The sequence below is a fragment of the Gymnoscopelus braueri genome, assembly GCF_963280865.1.
Source record: "Gymnoscopelus braueri genome assembly, chromosome: 21".
NCBI classification, from domain to species: Eukaryota; Metazoa; Chordata; class Actinopteri; order Myctophiformes; family Myctophidae; genus Gymnoscopelus; species Gymnoscopelus braueri.
Window position 1 is genome coordinate 44,110,982 of NC_137623.1, and position 16,241 is coordinate 44,127,222.

Sequence of the window (16,241 nt, forward strand, 5' to 3'; positions counted from 1 at the left end):
CAGATTTTGCGAGAGAAATAAGCAACCAAGTTTGTGAAAACAAGCCCAATAAAAGCGACTATGAGCACTTTAAGCCTATATACAAATATATTGGATACTTGAAAATAGACGATCTACAAGCTCACGTTGTAGATAGGCTATTTTTAAAGAAGACATTTGGGGGAGGGTTGTGGAGTATTTTCCAAATCCACACAGATCTTGTATGGGGGTCTATGGCACAACATATTTTCAGAAGGGGGAGGTCTGCGCCTCTGCGGACAAATATTAATTTGGGGGTCCTTGCCATGAAAATGTTTGAGAACAACTGGTTCAAACAACATTAGGAAACAAGGCCAAAAAAGCAACTACACTTTCAAGCAACTTTACAGAAAAACAATCCCAAAGTCGCTTATAATAAGCGGACATGGCAACTCTGTCACAGCGGAATCAGCGCACTTGCCGTGCGAGAGAGAGAGAGAGAGAGAGAGGGGGGGAGAGGCATATCACGGGATACGTCGATTAAAATGAATTGGAATAAACACAAATGTATGTATTGGGTCTGACTCTGGAGATAGCATCCTAGTGAACTATCCTACAGTGTGTAATCCCTGGTCGGGGATCAATCTATAGTGTGAAAACCACAACGACATATGACAGCCGATTTCAAGAAATAAACTCCTGCAGTGTGTAATGCTTAACGATCAGATGACCCCCCGAGCACTTTAAGGTCCTGCAGTGTGTACCTGCCTTTAACCACTTGTACTTCCACTTTCAAAACGGCAAAAAGTGCTAAAATAGCAGATCTACAGACAGTGCTTACACTCTCACTTCAATAGATCGGCTATTGTTGCTACTTTTTGTGTGACACTGTAGTATGACAAAGTAGTTTACAAAAAGCAAACATAAAAAGTAGGGATGTTAGATATTAACTTTTTTACCGATATCCAATATACCGATATTGTCCAACTCCTAATTTCCGTTACCGATATCAACCGAAACCGATATACGTGGGCTTTTTTTTACCAAAAGTCAACTAATTGTAATTGTAACAACATCACATATCTAATAAAATAAAATTGCTATAATATAAATATAATATCTAATAAACCTAATATAATACAGTGGTGTTGTTAGGTTTTCAATAAATTCAGTCCCGGGGCTCACTGGTGTTCATTTGAATGAGTTCCACTAATCTTAGATTAGATGGCCTTTTTGACAGTGCAGAGGCATAATTGCTTTGATGCGTATAACATTAACGAGCGTCAACGAGCGTCAGCTGGACACAGACACACACACCTGCCCTCTGCAGTGCTCGAATTTGAAAGTGACTGGAGTTGAATATGATGGAATATGATTAAGAATTACTGTGATTATGGTATGCTCACATTTCATATCACACACACAGTAAGAACTCCTGGAACTTATAAAAAAAAAAAAAACATACCGATATGTCCCGATATAGCATTTTTATGTTAATATCGACCGATAATATTGGGAGGCCGATAATATGGGACACATCCCTAATAAAAAGTATAAATATGGAGTTACAAGGTTTGTGTCCCGACAGTGTAATGAAGAGAAATGACTGAAAGGGGCGGAGAAGAGAACAGCGCTTTATGAGCATCCATTATTGAGTGAGTTGAGGCACTGGGTGAGGCTGAGAAAATGAGAAGGAAAAGAGGAGCGATAGAGAAGGTCAGCTAGGTGAAGAAACATGAATGAAGTAGAATCAAGGTGAGGAGAGGTGTGCGTGTTTTGGCTTTAAAAGCTTGCAGTAAAAAGAGTTGTGTAGTGTGTGTGTGTGTGTGTGTGTGTGTGTGTGTGTGTGTGTGTGTGTGTGTGTGTGTGTGTGTGTGTGTGTGTGTGTGTGTGTGTGTGTGTGTGTGTGTGTGTGTGTGTGTGTGTGTGTGTGTGAAGACATGTACTTTTGATCCAATGCATTTGTGCACGCGTACACACAATCCATTTTTCATTCCTGACCAATTCTAAATGAACATGAAGGCTCAGGAACAAACACATGGACAGATTTTCTTGTCCTTCATTCACAAAGGAGACATACAAAGGACACATACTGTACAAAGGACACATACTGTACGAAGGACACAAATGATGTGACTGCATTTCAGATGTGTCCCTGTGACATGTGTGTGTGACACTGAATTGAAGTAGTACCTTCCAGTGCCGCTTTAGACTCCACAGGGGCCCTAAGCATGATACAGGACACATGCACGTGCGCGCAGCGCGCGTGCATGTGTCCTCCGTGTGCGGTTCTGGGCGGATTGGGTTCGTTTTTTTCGCAGTTCTGGGCGGATTGGGTCCGTGCGTGGGGCGGGGCCCCACGCAGCCTGCGTAGTGTGCGTGTAGGGAGAAGCGGACCTTCGCCTCGTCGTCTTTGTCCAGATGGGACCGTTTTTTGTTAGCATTCTTATGACTCAGCCCAACCTCTCGCCTCCCCATCACTAGCTAGGTGCAACAGTTAATCAAACTGATCAATTTAATCGATCATAAAAATAATTGATTAATAATCGATCCTTTGGGCATGTCACTATATACTGTAGGTGAAAAGTCTCAAAGATGTTAAAAAATCTTTGAGATATTGCCTATTTTCACTATTTTTGTGTGCTTAATCAATTAAACGATGAATCAAAAAGTTAATAATCGATAGTTAGCTAGCACGGTGATGGCATGGGAAAAAAGGAGTGAAATTACTATGAAATGATGTGCTGATTTATGTGACTAAGTCAAAGATATATTGGAAGGAGGGGGCAATTTATATGATCAACCCTGTAAAATTAGGGACGTTCTGAATGCATAAGAAGCCTGTGTGACATTCATGTTTAAGTCCTCCCATTGACGGCATCTTGGCAACATTAATAAATCATGTTGAAGACTGATCTACTCATCTGGCACATGGTCTCCTCTCACAGCAACTCCCCAATCACTTATCATTACCCTACAGTCAGAGTCAAGGGACCAGAGGCAGTGTTGCCATGTCCGCTTAATATAAGCGACTTTGGGCTTGTTTTTCTGTAAAGTTGCTTGTAAATTATTGGTAGTTGCGGGTTGCAGGTTTTTTGGGGCTTAGTTGTGTAGTTACTTATTCGGGCCTTGCTTCCTAATGTTGTTTAAAAAAAATCTTCTCAAACATTTTCATGTGAAGGACCCCCTAAATCAATATGTAATTGTCTGTGTATCCCCATCTGAAGATATTTTGTGCCAGGGACCCCCATACCAGATTTGAGTTGTTAAAATGTTTCAAAACTATTTCAAGTTGTTCACTTTTTTTCCCAAGAATCTTTTGAAAATAGCAGATCTACAAGCTCACAACGTGTCGTAGATCTTCTATTTTCAAAAGAAAATCTTTGGGGGAAAAAAAAACGTTTTGAATATTTTTTGAAACATTGTAACAACACAAATCTGGTATGGGGGGGGGTCCCTGGCACAAAATATTTATAGCGGTTGTGGGGGGGGGGGGGGGGTCGGAGGACGAATACATATTCATTTGGGGGTCCTTGACATGAACATTTCTGAGAACCACTGGTTTAAACGACATTAGGAAACAAGCCCAAATAATCGACGACACTATAGAAACAAGCCCCCCAAAAAAACGCAACCCGCAACTACCAGTATTTACAAGCCACTTTACAGAAAAAAGAAGCCCACAGCCGCTTATAATAAGCAGACATGGCAACGCTGCTTGGAACATGGGAAGGTGTAATCCTGCTGATGAAACAAACACCTCTCGTGCAAACAAACAAACCATTATTGCGGTGCCTCTATAATACGTTAAGCTGCAAGACTCCATTCCGGAGAGAGGAATAATATTGTGGAGGCAACACTGCATCATGAATCCACCGGCCTAATCAATCATCCCCGAATCCACTTAGTGTGCAGGATATCAATGGTTATCCTCTTGTCTTTGGCGGTACGATCAATCCCAGAGAGAGAGAGGGTGGGGGGGGGGGTACTCTATGTGGAGGGCAATGAGGGGATAAAGGATATTCGTCTCTGTCGGGTGGAAACCTCATACAGTATGTCCAAAATTCGACATATTTTCAAATTCAAAAGCATCCAAAGTAGTAGCCCTGAAACATGACTGTCATATATTATATGACAGTCATGGATGAACTTCAACATATAGTGTTTGCACTTTCTCCCTTTTTGGACCGTACAGCTACATAAACGTTCAGATTTCAAATATAAAGTGCTGACCTCATGGCTACGGATGTTATGTTCCTAAGAAGTACCCGTAACTTCCGTATTGTTCAATAATTGTTAAATTCTCTCCCAGAGTTATAATGTATCAACACACCTCCCAACCGATAGGGTCGTGTAGTTGAAAGCGTATGGCTTTTTTTCAATCGATTAGTCACCCCATGAAGACTTGAATTCATGGATATATTTTTTTGCCACATTCCTAGGCCAATAATTTGATGACCGGCAGCGTTTCCGGTAGGAGACTCCTTTGTGTCTCCTACCGGAACCGCTACCTACCGGTCCGCTGGTCATCAAATTATTGGCTTAGGAATGCAACTAAAACAAAAACATATCTATGAATTCAAGTCTCCATGGTGACTGAATAGGAAAAAAAAGTTTTTGGGTGATCTATCCCTTTATTTTACGAAAAAACATAATAAAGATAAGAATATGGAGATAAGAGGTTTCTGCCCTACAGCGACAATATTCATCTATTACCTAGGGGTCACCTCACATACTGTAGTGTAGAGCGCAATGGGGAAAACGAACCAGGGATTGGAAAGTCCGTGGAGAATATGCCTGTGAAGCAGGCGTTGCAGTCCGCCAGGTTGTGCTGTGTCAACAAACAGTGGGAAGTGGACAGTTGGCTCTGCTATACTCGAGTCAAAAGAGCCAGAAATAGAGCTGCAAGATCATCCATCATCTACGCTTGTGGAGCTGAACTGGTGTGACTGTTGTTCAGGGCTGTAGTTGTGGACTCTTAGCGGCAGTGTCCTCTTCCTGCTCAGGCTGTACGATAGGTTAAAGACAAGGGGGAGAGTATGACGCATGTATGGGAAGCCATATGTACGTACTTGTCCCATGAGTATCTGAGCTAAGGTTATAGGCACAATGGTACACGTTTCTAGAATAACACGTCATAGAACGTCTACTTGTCACTAAATTATAGCTTCATATATGCAGTAATATGGAGATTCGAAAATCACACCCAGTGTGAAGTGAGTGGTGCCTTTGATGAGTTCATTTCATTACGCTATATGAACTAGAGGAACAATGTTAAATCCCAGTCCATTCATTTCAGAGCACCTATCAAGTTTGGGAAGTTTAGCATGCTGGGAACTGGAGTTATGGCTGTTTAAAGCCTAGCCAATAGGAACATAGAGGGGTCGGGGCTTAAGCAATTACAGCCTGTCCCCATTGGCCGTCTAAGAGCACCTAGCGAGTTTGGGAAGTTTAGCATGCTGGACAGTGGAGTTATGGCTGTTTAAAGCCCAGCTAATAGAAACACAGAGGGGGCTTAAGCAATTACAGCCTGTCCCTATTGGCCATCTAAGAGCACCTAATACGTTTGGGAAGTTTAGCATGCTGGGAACTGGAGTTATGGCTGTTTAAAGCCAAGCCAAAAGGAACACAGAGGGGGCGGAGCAATGGTGCACCTGTAACTGGTTGCATCTTTGTGTCGCAATCAGCTGTTGTTGCCGTGCTCATACAGACATATGGACAAACACACTTCGTCAGTTGATGGAGTGGCTAGCACCACTCAAAAAAAGTAAGAATAGATTTAAGAATGATTTAAGAATAGAACTTTGCATAATTTAAATCATTTGATAATTGCCCTGCCCGCAGAGAATGTGTGGCAGGTTATTGTAATCATTTCTCTTTTTTGTTGTTGCTTTTTAACGCTTTTTCTCCGCAATTTAAGTAATTAAGGCTAATTCCTCCCCACACACATTTCTGTGTGTTGTCACGGCTGTGGATTCGAACCCCCACCAGTCTCTGCGATGGTGGGCAGATACTTTACCACTGCGCCACCCGAGCGCCCTTTGTAATCAGTTCTGCCTGTTAGTTGTTGTTTATTTTTTTACAAAAGATGCCAGGAAGACTAATCTAAAGCCCAAAAGCTAAAACTCTACCAGCTCACTTCTTATATGTGGCCACTCAGCTAAATGGCTCAAATATAAATGTAAATGTAATGTAATGTAATGTGAATGTAAACAACATGTCATTAAGTTACTTTATGTCTATGTATGATTGCGTATTTCTTCATTCTTTGTTTGTTTCATGCAAAAGATTAGTTGACGTTTGTTTCATGCTGAAATTTGTTGACGTAATTATTGTTTTCAGTTCTGAAACTGTGTTTTTTTTGTTTGTTTTGAAACAAAGTTACCAATAGGGTATATAGGAGGGCAAAATAAGCCTCGGCTTCAGAGTCGGCACGTTTTCGGTGCCGACTCTGTATTTGTAAAGTAAACTGTAGCATCTATTCATGTTATGTTAAAGCACCGAAATAAACTATTCATTTATTCATTCATTCATGTCTTGATAAAGAGGTATGGCGAATACAGTTTGGAAACCCTTGGGGAGACCAGAACCCACCATTAACCCATTAAGACTGGGAACGATCTGTGTAATTTTTTGATTTATACAAGCACATTTTTAGATATACAAGCTCATAGCACCGAGTGCCACGCTATGAGCTTGTATATCTGCTATTTTTGAAAAATCGTGAAAATGTGTGCAAACCTTTGAATATATGTTTTTTAAAGCGAACATTTGTGACTCAAATCTTTGCTTCTGGGGATTCTACAAATGTCTTCTAAATCCTAACAGTTTTCTGGAAAAACGTATATGTTTCTACATCAGTGGTGCTCAAAACCTTTTTCATGTCAAGGACCAAGAAAATGATATGTATTTGGCCGCCCCCCCCCCATCGGAAAATATACTTTGTTCCAGGGACCCCCAGAAGCAAAGATTTGAGTTAAAGATAATCGCTAGAAAGAATATATATATTCAAAGATTTGCAAAAATATATATATATATTTTCCAAAAAAAGCAGATCTGCTATTTTTTAATAGCCAAACTATAAAATAATGGTTATAGCTCAAATCTAAAATGACGCAGATGCGTTCCCGGATTGAAAGGGTTAAACTAGTCCTGAGAAGGAGTTGTTCAGCCAGCACTCCCACACAGATGACATTTGAGCATGTTCATGCTAATCACCAACTGCTGCACACACAGTATTCTGGCTCTCCTCCCTGCAGGTCACCGGGTACAACTCTATACGGCACCCTTCAGAATACTGATGGGCCTTTATCACACTATACCAGCCAAACACAGGAGAGTCTGCCCCATGCATATTCAGGATCATGCTTGCCTGGCATTTTAAATATATATATTTTATGTAAACGGCATGTTTTGTTAAAGGTTAACGTCCAAATCTGACCAAGCCAAAGCTTTGACTTTACTGTCAACGGATCAAATCCATCAGCTTCAGGCCCACAACACCCCATATTAAGAAAATGACTGACTGACTGGCTGGCTGGCTGACTGACTGACTGACTGACTGACTGACTGACTGACTGACTGACTGACTGACTGGCTGGCTGGCTGGCTGACTATCTGTCTGTCTATGTATATGTATGTGTGTGTGTATATATATGTTACAGGGAGATTGGAGAACCAGGGAAATTGGAGAAGGCGCGCTCGTTTTTACCACCCAACCAGCAATTCTGTAGAAACAACACCAGAGGGAGCCACAAGCCAGGCTTCCCAACTAAAGTGCACAAACATATATGGCCGCGACCACACACACACGCGCACGCACACATGCACGAGCTCATGCTTTCAATTTAGAAACAACACTAGAGGGAGCCACGAGCCAGGCTTCCCAACTAAAGTGCACAAACATATATGGCCGCGACCACACACACACACACACACACACACACACACACACGCGCGCACGCACACGCGCACGCGCTCATGCTTTCAATTTAGAAACAACACTAGAGGGAGCCACGAGCCAGGCTTCCCAACTAAAGTGCACAAACATATATGGCCGCGACCACACACACACACGCGCACGCGCACGCACACGCACACGCACACGCGCTCATGCTTTCAATTTGGTTTATTGAAAGCAGGACTGTTAAGACACTTTTATTGTGTTCTGGCTTTTGTTTTAGTTTCTCCTTGACACACACACACACACACACACACACACACACACACACACACACACACACAGACACAGACACAGACACACACACACACACACACACACACACACACACACACACACACACACACACACACACACACACACACAGTGATCCATGAAAATAACTATTCTGTCCCTATCGGTTCACAACGCGGACGGCGCTGATTCGACTAGCAGAGCATCGGCCGGTCAGCGCGGGCACTCGCGCCTGGAGGCGCGAGGGCACGCCTCCTCGGCCTCAAGCTCTGCTGAGTCGGCGTGCCTCAGTCAAGGACAATAACTATTATCACGTGTGCGTGTGAACGCGTGTTCAGCGTTCCCCTAGCGTAGCTTCCTGGTTGCTACGTGGGGGGGAACAACAAAAGACAGGTCCGCGTCGCATCAAAGCCCCGCCTCGCCCCGAAGCCCCGTGCCTAAAAACGAGCGCTCTGTCTTCAATTTCCCTGGTTCTCCAATCTCCCTGTGACATATATACATGTAACAATTCACTCAACTCACGATATGATTAAAATCACGATACTAGGTTCACGATGCAATTTTTTCACGATTCTTTTAACCCATTGAGACCTGGAACGCATCAGTGTCACTTTTTGATTTGAGCTAAAAAAGCATTATTTTACACCTTGGCTACTCAAAAATAGCAGATATACAAGCTATATATACTGCATCTGTTGACATTTCTGACAGCCTGTACTTGAAAAGCCATCAGGGGCAGTTTAGAAAGAGCAGGAAAAGAAAGGAGACAAATATAATAGAGGTTATGTTTTTTAAAAGCATCTTTACTGTATAGATACGGTTTTCCTGATGACTTTGAAAATTGCAAAGCACTCAGGGGCAGTTTAGAAAGAAAGGGACAGATAATAATAATAATTATAATAATTGAGTCCCCTTTTGAGGAAGAAAATAGCCAGAACTAATAGGGGTATGTTTTTTTTTAAGAGGTATGTTTTATGGACATTTTTAAAAGCACCTGTACTGCATGCATCAGGGTTTTGTCCCTGGAGGGGGGGGGGGGGGATTTGTCTGCCCCCCCCCCCATCTGAGATTGCGCTGTGGAGAAAATAATGATAATAATAAACAGATCCCATAAAGCTTTGAATTCATAGTTATCTTTTGTTTTTGTCTCATTCCTGAGCCAATAATCCAATATTTGACTAATTGAAGTTAATAGGAGACCAATGCGCTGAACAGAAATGTATTTTTTTTATTCATGATATTCCAATGGTCATTAAACGCAATTATTTGAGCGACAACTGATGGTCATAATCGTGACAGCCCTTACAGAGATTTCCAGGTCGTACCACCGGGACAGAGTCTAGGAGGAGGGGGCTGTTGGGGTGGAGGTGGTAGGGGGTGGGGGGGCTGGATGGAAAGGGTGGAGAGGAGAAGGGGAGGCGGGGGGGGGGGAGCGGAGGAGGGAGAGCTGCAGATGTGAGTGCGAAGATAAGAGCGGGAGGCAATCGGAACAGTGGGATAATGGCTTCCTGTTTGAGCGCGGCAACTGTTTGTCACGTTACGGTCGGCTTTGAACGCGGGACTTGTTTATCTGCACTGGTACACTAGAGAGAGAGAGAGAGAGAGAGAGAGAAGAGGAGAGAGAGAGAGAGAGAGAGAGAGAGAGAGAGAGAGAGAGAGAGAGAGAGAGAGAGAGAGAGTCTTAAGAGTCAGACAGAGAAAGGCAGAGGAGGGCGATGATGGAGCGAGAGTTACAAAGGTTGAGACCAAAAGTGAAAGAGAAAAACGGACGAAAGAAAACTGAAGCTCTTAAAAACATCTAAAAGCGTTTGTATAGCGGGACAATGATTCAGTGACTTCATCTGGGACTTGTGACAAACAGCCTCACAGCCAGCCACGCAGGGGCCGGTTCTGACAGGAAGCGGCAAACATTAAACAGGAAGTTGTCTGGGAGCAGCAGGGGGGGGGGGGGAGAACACGCCACCACAGACGCAGCGCTTAAATAATAATACCATAAACTTCAAAGACACAGACTGAGTTCCAACCTATTTACACAACTCATTCACACATTTCAACATGGCATTAGGTTGGCCCTGCAAGCAGAACAATCTATTGTGACAACATAATCATATTGCAGTGAGCTCCTGGGCCGTGTTCTCAGATTAGGGAGCTTTCTCGAGGCGTGCAATCATTTCCGGTGCCGTCTAAATGGTCTCTCAGATAAGCTTTTTACAAGCTGCACTTCACAATGTAATTTGCACTTCTGGAAAGGAATGGAGGTACTTTGAGGCAATTGCCTTATGGAATTGCATAGAGGATGACAGTATACTGCAAGGTTGAAACCCAATTTACTCAAAACAAATGGCGAGTCCACCCTACGGTTACAGGTGTATTGGGAAAGGGGAACGCACAAGAATATCACATACAGTACACACAGTCGATTGGGAAGATAGAGGATGCAGATGACTAGGCGAAGACAAAAACTGCACGGTGACAATAGAGGAAAGGTAGTTCTGCTCCATAGCGTTAGAGTTCTGGCTATGGGACTTTCGAGCAGTTGCCCTCACACCCCACGCTGTGCAGCGTGGGGTGTCGTCTTTAGTAAAAACAAAATATACACCTTCGCTACTCACCAAAACAAAGACGGTTGTATGGAGTTGAAAGCCTACTTTCCCTACTGGGAACACTGTCTAAAATACACTTTTTGGCCAGAAAATAAAATATTTCACCGGAAGGAAAAATCTGTAGGAGTGGAGTAACAAAAATATTTTTTCCTTTCGGTGAAATAATGTCTTTTCTGGCCAAAAAACTCTGGCTCTGAGTGTTCCCACTAAGGAAAGTAGACTTTCAACATCTTAAAACCATCTTTGTTTTGGTGAGTAGCGAAAGTGTATTATTTTTTTTACTAAAGACGAGAGGATACGCTGCCTGCGCTACCGCGGGTGTGAGGGCAACAGCTCTGAAGAATCATAGCGTTATGGAGAACTCTTCTAACACTATGGACCAGAGCTAGAGGAAAGGGGAAGTAAAGGAGTGAAACTTCCTATTCTGACAGCTACGACGATGACGTCTCATCCATCTTAGTTCTTTTTCCTAGATCTACATGCAACATGTTTTTTTCTTGAGCATGTTAGGGTCACATCTGTCTCCTGCAAGCGTCCCACAGAGAGAGAGAGAGAGAGAGAGAAAGAGAGAGAGAGAGAGAGAGAGAAAGAGAGAAATGAAATGTCTGTGTGCCTCCGCAACAGGGGCAGATATCTCAGCTGGACCAATCAGTTAGTTCACGCTTCACACACTGGGAACAAGGTAACCTGATGAAGCTCATGGCCTGAGGACATCAGGCAACATAAAAAATGAAATCTCTGCTGTGCTGGGACTGAATCCTGCCACAACCTGTTAAGGTCTAGACTGGACGGGTTGCCGGTGGTCACAGTCTGCAGAACCTCACAAAGCCCTGGATGGAAAGATCAAAGCCTGAATAGAAGACTCTTGGAGAACTCCCATGAGAAGTGGTTCAGAACAGAGCTCTCTTTAAACTAGTCAGTTGTAATCTGAGAACTAGTAAATACAATTAATTATCGGACAAAGGCAAGAGGACTGCGTATAAGGCTTAAAATAGGAAATTACGTAATGGCGTCACTCTTAACAATCCTGTGCCTCCCCTATGGTCTCAATCTCAATTTTTGCCTACTTACGGAAACACCGCTAAAGGTGGATAAGTTCCCTACTTCATAAAGGAGGAAACCCCAAAAGACTTCCCTACAACTTGCGACCAGACGCGACAGTGTACCCACCGCCCATTCAACAGCAGATTTTCGGCAACAGACGCTTTCCAACACTAAAGGCGGTTACACACCGGCGAATATGCGAATATACGCAAAATTCAGACTCGTTCCGAATAATTAAAAGACGCTTTTTTCGCTCTGCGAAACTGGTGTGGAAGCTTGCATTGACTTTATAAGGTTTTAAAAAAAAATGTATTATTCGCATGAAAAAAATCGCCCCGGTGTGTAAGGACCTTTATCCCCGCTGACGTCAGTACCTTAAGAGCCTCTTTCGACACCATAGCCGTCTGGTGGAGAGCTACCTTAGAATACACATTTGTCTAACAGTTGCCCCAACCTCTGCCACAAAAACATAAAGACAGCAGCACTGCCACCAGTGTAGAATGTTAGTCTGGAGCCCCGTGGTGTGTTTTCAGTTCCCTCAAGGCATCGCATACGAGATACAGTTATCAGCTGCCTGTTTAGTGAAGCGCCTGGTGGGGAGTCTGGAGCGTGACCCACACCGTGTTCCATATTCAGCTGACATTCACAGGTGGAGTGCTGCCAAGGGGCTCAGAGAAGTGCCACTCTGCTCTGCTGGCCTCGCTAATGCCCTTAGAATGTAAAGCAATGTCCAGAGTGACTAAATCATAATGGAATAATGGTTGCTATAACAGGGAAGGGGGTGTGAAGGTCCAGGGGTAAACATCTGATGTTTATTTTGATATGTGGGTCACAAATGATATCGTCTCTGTCGGGCGGAAACCTCATATGTCCAAAACTGTTACTTTTCTGTTACAGCTCGTTACAGCTGGAAACGCGTCGCTTCACGCCACGTTGCGAACTTGCATATCAGCTACTTTAGATGGGAAGTGGCGTCATGATCCAAGAAATCCAGGGGAAACATGTATTGCACGACCTACAGTTTAAGAGCCAAAACAAAATGTTGGATCCGGTTCCTCTGGTTCCGGATCCCAACCCTAGTTATGACCTATTTGGTCAAAGACACTCAACACTAAGCCAGTGGGAGATGGGAATGGAACTGGGGGAAGCGGTATAGCGACCAGGATTACTACATGTTTTTGTGAGGGTATGAACTACCCTAGGAGACACAGGGAGAACATGCAAACTCCACTCAGAAAGGCCCTTTCGCCAACCCCACCTAGGGTATGGGCGCTGATGACGCGGGGGAGAAGGCCAGGTCAAAGGTCAATGTCAAAATCTAGATCAGATGGGTGGATTTTTGTGAAACTTGGTTGAAATGTTCAGTAGGCGGAAAAGGTCAGAAGAAAAGGTCACAATCGAGGGCAAGGTCACAAGTGAAGATGACACACCTCAACAACTGCATAGTGTTGGTGGAGGTATGTCTACTGAGTGCAGTTTTTCTACAGTAGTTCACATAGTGAATACTTTTTGGATGGAAGCTACAGCTACTGTTGCTGATCCCCCTCCTGCTGTACCAGGATACTCACTCAGCAGCTGACAGCGCAGGGCCTGCAGGCTTGTCTTCATGGTATCATATGGTCCGGCTCCTCCTCCACAGTGCTCATGGTTCTCTAGGAGAGAGAGAGAGAGAGAGAGAGAGAGAGAGAGAGAGCGAGAGAGAGAGAGCAGAGAGAGAGAGAGAGAGAGAGAGAGAGAGAGAGAGTTAGTTCTGGGACTCTGCAAAAACACAAGCACAACCACCAGACGGAAAACAAACGGGACTAAACCAAATGATAAGAAAACAAAAAGAAAGCTATCTTACACACTGGAAAACAAGACACGTCATGTATACCAGCTAGCTGCACGCTTTGTTTTGCCCCGATCCAATCTTTTTTCTCTCTGTGACCGTGTGTGTGTGTGTGACAAAAAAACTCCTGAAACATCTGTTGGGTGAATACAACAATGCGCAAACACAGCAGCAAGATGTGTGAGCTGTTGTGACAGGAGAAGGATGTCAAATAAACACAACCACTCTAAGGACTACAAATCATTGTGTGTATTCCTGCACTGCGACGCGTCGTAAGCTTGTAGATCTGCTATTTTCGCTGGAAGATCACCCCAGAATAGGGACAATACTAGGGTTCATGTGGCTGGCAAACAGAGTTTAGGCAGAAACATGTGGTATTTAGGTTATAGGGTCTACAATGGTCTGTGGTAAAACAGCCTTGGCTACTAGGCTTTAAATCATCATTGACATGGTTCAGGTCAGCTGGTCAGTGAAAGCAATTACACAGCATTAAACATTGACCAGTTAAGGGCCTGGACTCAGATAGCCACTGTCTGTCACAGACCGATAGTGGCCAGCAGTGTTGCCAGATTTTGTGAGAGAAATAAGCAACCAGCTCTAGGGAAAAAATCCCAAAAGAAGTGACTATTATAGGTTACATGAGCACTTTAAACCTGTATACTGTATTGTATACTATTTGAAAAAATATTTATAATACATCTAAAAAAGAAAAAATGTGGAATATTTGGAAGAGTTTTGAAACATTCTAACACAAATCTGGTACGAGGCTGTAACACAAATCTGGTAGGAGGCAGTATTTCTGTGTTCGGTACATTGCTCTGTTCGTATGAACAGAGCAACTACCTTCAATTACATTCGAATACATTTCTGCTATTTGTCGTGAAGGTTTTACACCAAGTGAATGCAAAACATTGAAAATATTGCTGCCAACTTTTTCAAAAGTTTATACCAAGCTAACCTCTCCTATATGGATGTATAACTATTTCTGACAGAAAATGCACAACTTTTACGATAGTCTTCCCTCTAAGTTGCAATGTAACACAGCTCTGTTTACACTGTATTTATTTATTTCCCATTTATATTTAATATTTAATTGTACATACATTATTTAGTTTTGATTGTGTTGTTCCACTTTTGCTTTGGCAACGTAAACTTATGTTTTCTCACACCAATAAAGCTCCTTTTAATTAAATTGAATTGAGAGAGAGAGAGAGAGAGAGAGAGAGAGAGAGAGAGAGAGAGAGAGAGAGAGAAAGAAAGAGAGAGAGAGAGAGAGAGAGAGAGAGAGAGAGAGAGAGAGAGAGAGAGAGAGAGAGGTAAGATCAGGTGAAACTCGGTACTCAGGTATCACAATCAGGTCCTGTTTGCAGTGGGATATCGTATCGCTATCACACATGCTGTGATTGGCTCAGGGCACGCTAAGGTCGTTCAGGGTCAAAACAGGGTTAACGTTAACAAGGGTAGTTAACAAGTCAGTCAGTTTAACTCTTGCAGCTGCAGTACACAACAACAGCTGATTAGACTGGTCATTCCAGAACAGTGTTGCCAGATGTACGATAATTGTGGTATTTGTACTATGATTTTACCCTCTGTACGATGTACGATCAATAATGTCAAAAATGGCCAAATGTACGATAATTTTGCCATATATAGACAAAAAAGTGTGTGAATTTCCTAAATTCCCTGGCTGCTGCATCGGGATCCGGTTTGGCTTTTCAAAATAAGTCATTAAATCAGTAAATCTGACCCCCGATCTGTACTTGGAGGCATTAAAAACACTGATTGCGTCTTTCCAGTCCAGTTTCAGGCAATTTTTTTTGTGAAATTACTTATTAACACCTGTTATTTCTCTTTTTTGGCTGTGTATGATATTTTTCTTTCAAATACGATAATTTTAAGCCTCGATAACTTTTGGCATCTAACACTGGTCCAGAATGAAGAGTAATCACAAACAAGTTACATTGAAGAAGGAAATGTCTGTGAGGTGGATTCACAATTAACTGCATAAGTCCTTGGTTCACCCATAGAGTCTCCCATTAACCACTTAAACCATATATTATTGTCGCTGTCAGGCAGAAACCTCTTATCTTCATATGTTTATTATTATATATTCGTAAATTAACGCCCTACTTGATACTACAGTGTCACACAAAAGCATCAAAAGTAACAAATCCGCAAGCTCGAAACGTTGCGCTTAGCTTGTAGATCTGCTACTTTTGCTACTTTTGAAACTGAATCCTGAAAAGTAACAGTTTTGGACATCCGGTCCGGGGTCCCTCCAGTTTTCCCTCTACACTAAAAATCTTCCGGAAATAGCAGAAGTTCACAAATGCATCGCTTTGCGATTCGTCGTAAGCTTGTAGATCTGCTATTTTCGCTGAAAGATCACCCCAGAATAGGGACAATACTAGGGTTCATGTGGCTAACAAACAGATTAGGCAGAAACATGTGGTATCTATAGTTATAGGGTCTCAACAATGGTGGTCTGTGGTAAAACGCCCTTGGCTACTAGGCTAGTAAATCATCATTGACATGGTTCAGGTCAGCTGGTCAGTGAAAGCAATTACACAGCATTAAACATTGACCAGTTAACGGCCTGGACTCAGATTGTCTC

The 16,241-nt window shown here is 42.9% G+C and overlaps 1 protein-coding gene across 1 annotated transcript in view; it reads right to left on the reverse strand.

Moving 5' to 3' along the window:
• tmem108 (transmembrane protein 108) overlaps positions 1-13,446 on the reverse strand; it is a 31,640-nt gene extending 18,194 nt beyond the window's left edge. The window contains exon 1 of the mRNA XM_080417148.1: positions 13,368-13,446. Within this exon, the coding sequence (XP_080273274.1) occupies positions 13,368-13,407 (40 nt within the window). The 5' untranslated portion in view covers positions 13,408-13,446. The remainder of the gene's footprint in view (positions 1-13,367) is intronic.
• Positions 13,447-16,241: the final 2,795 nt, after the last annotated feature.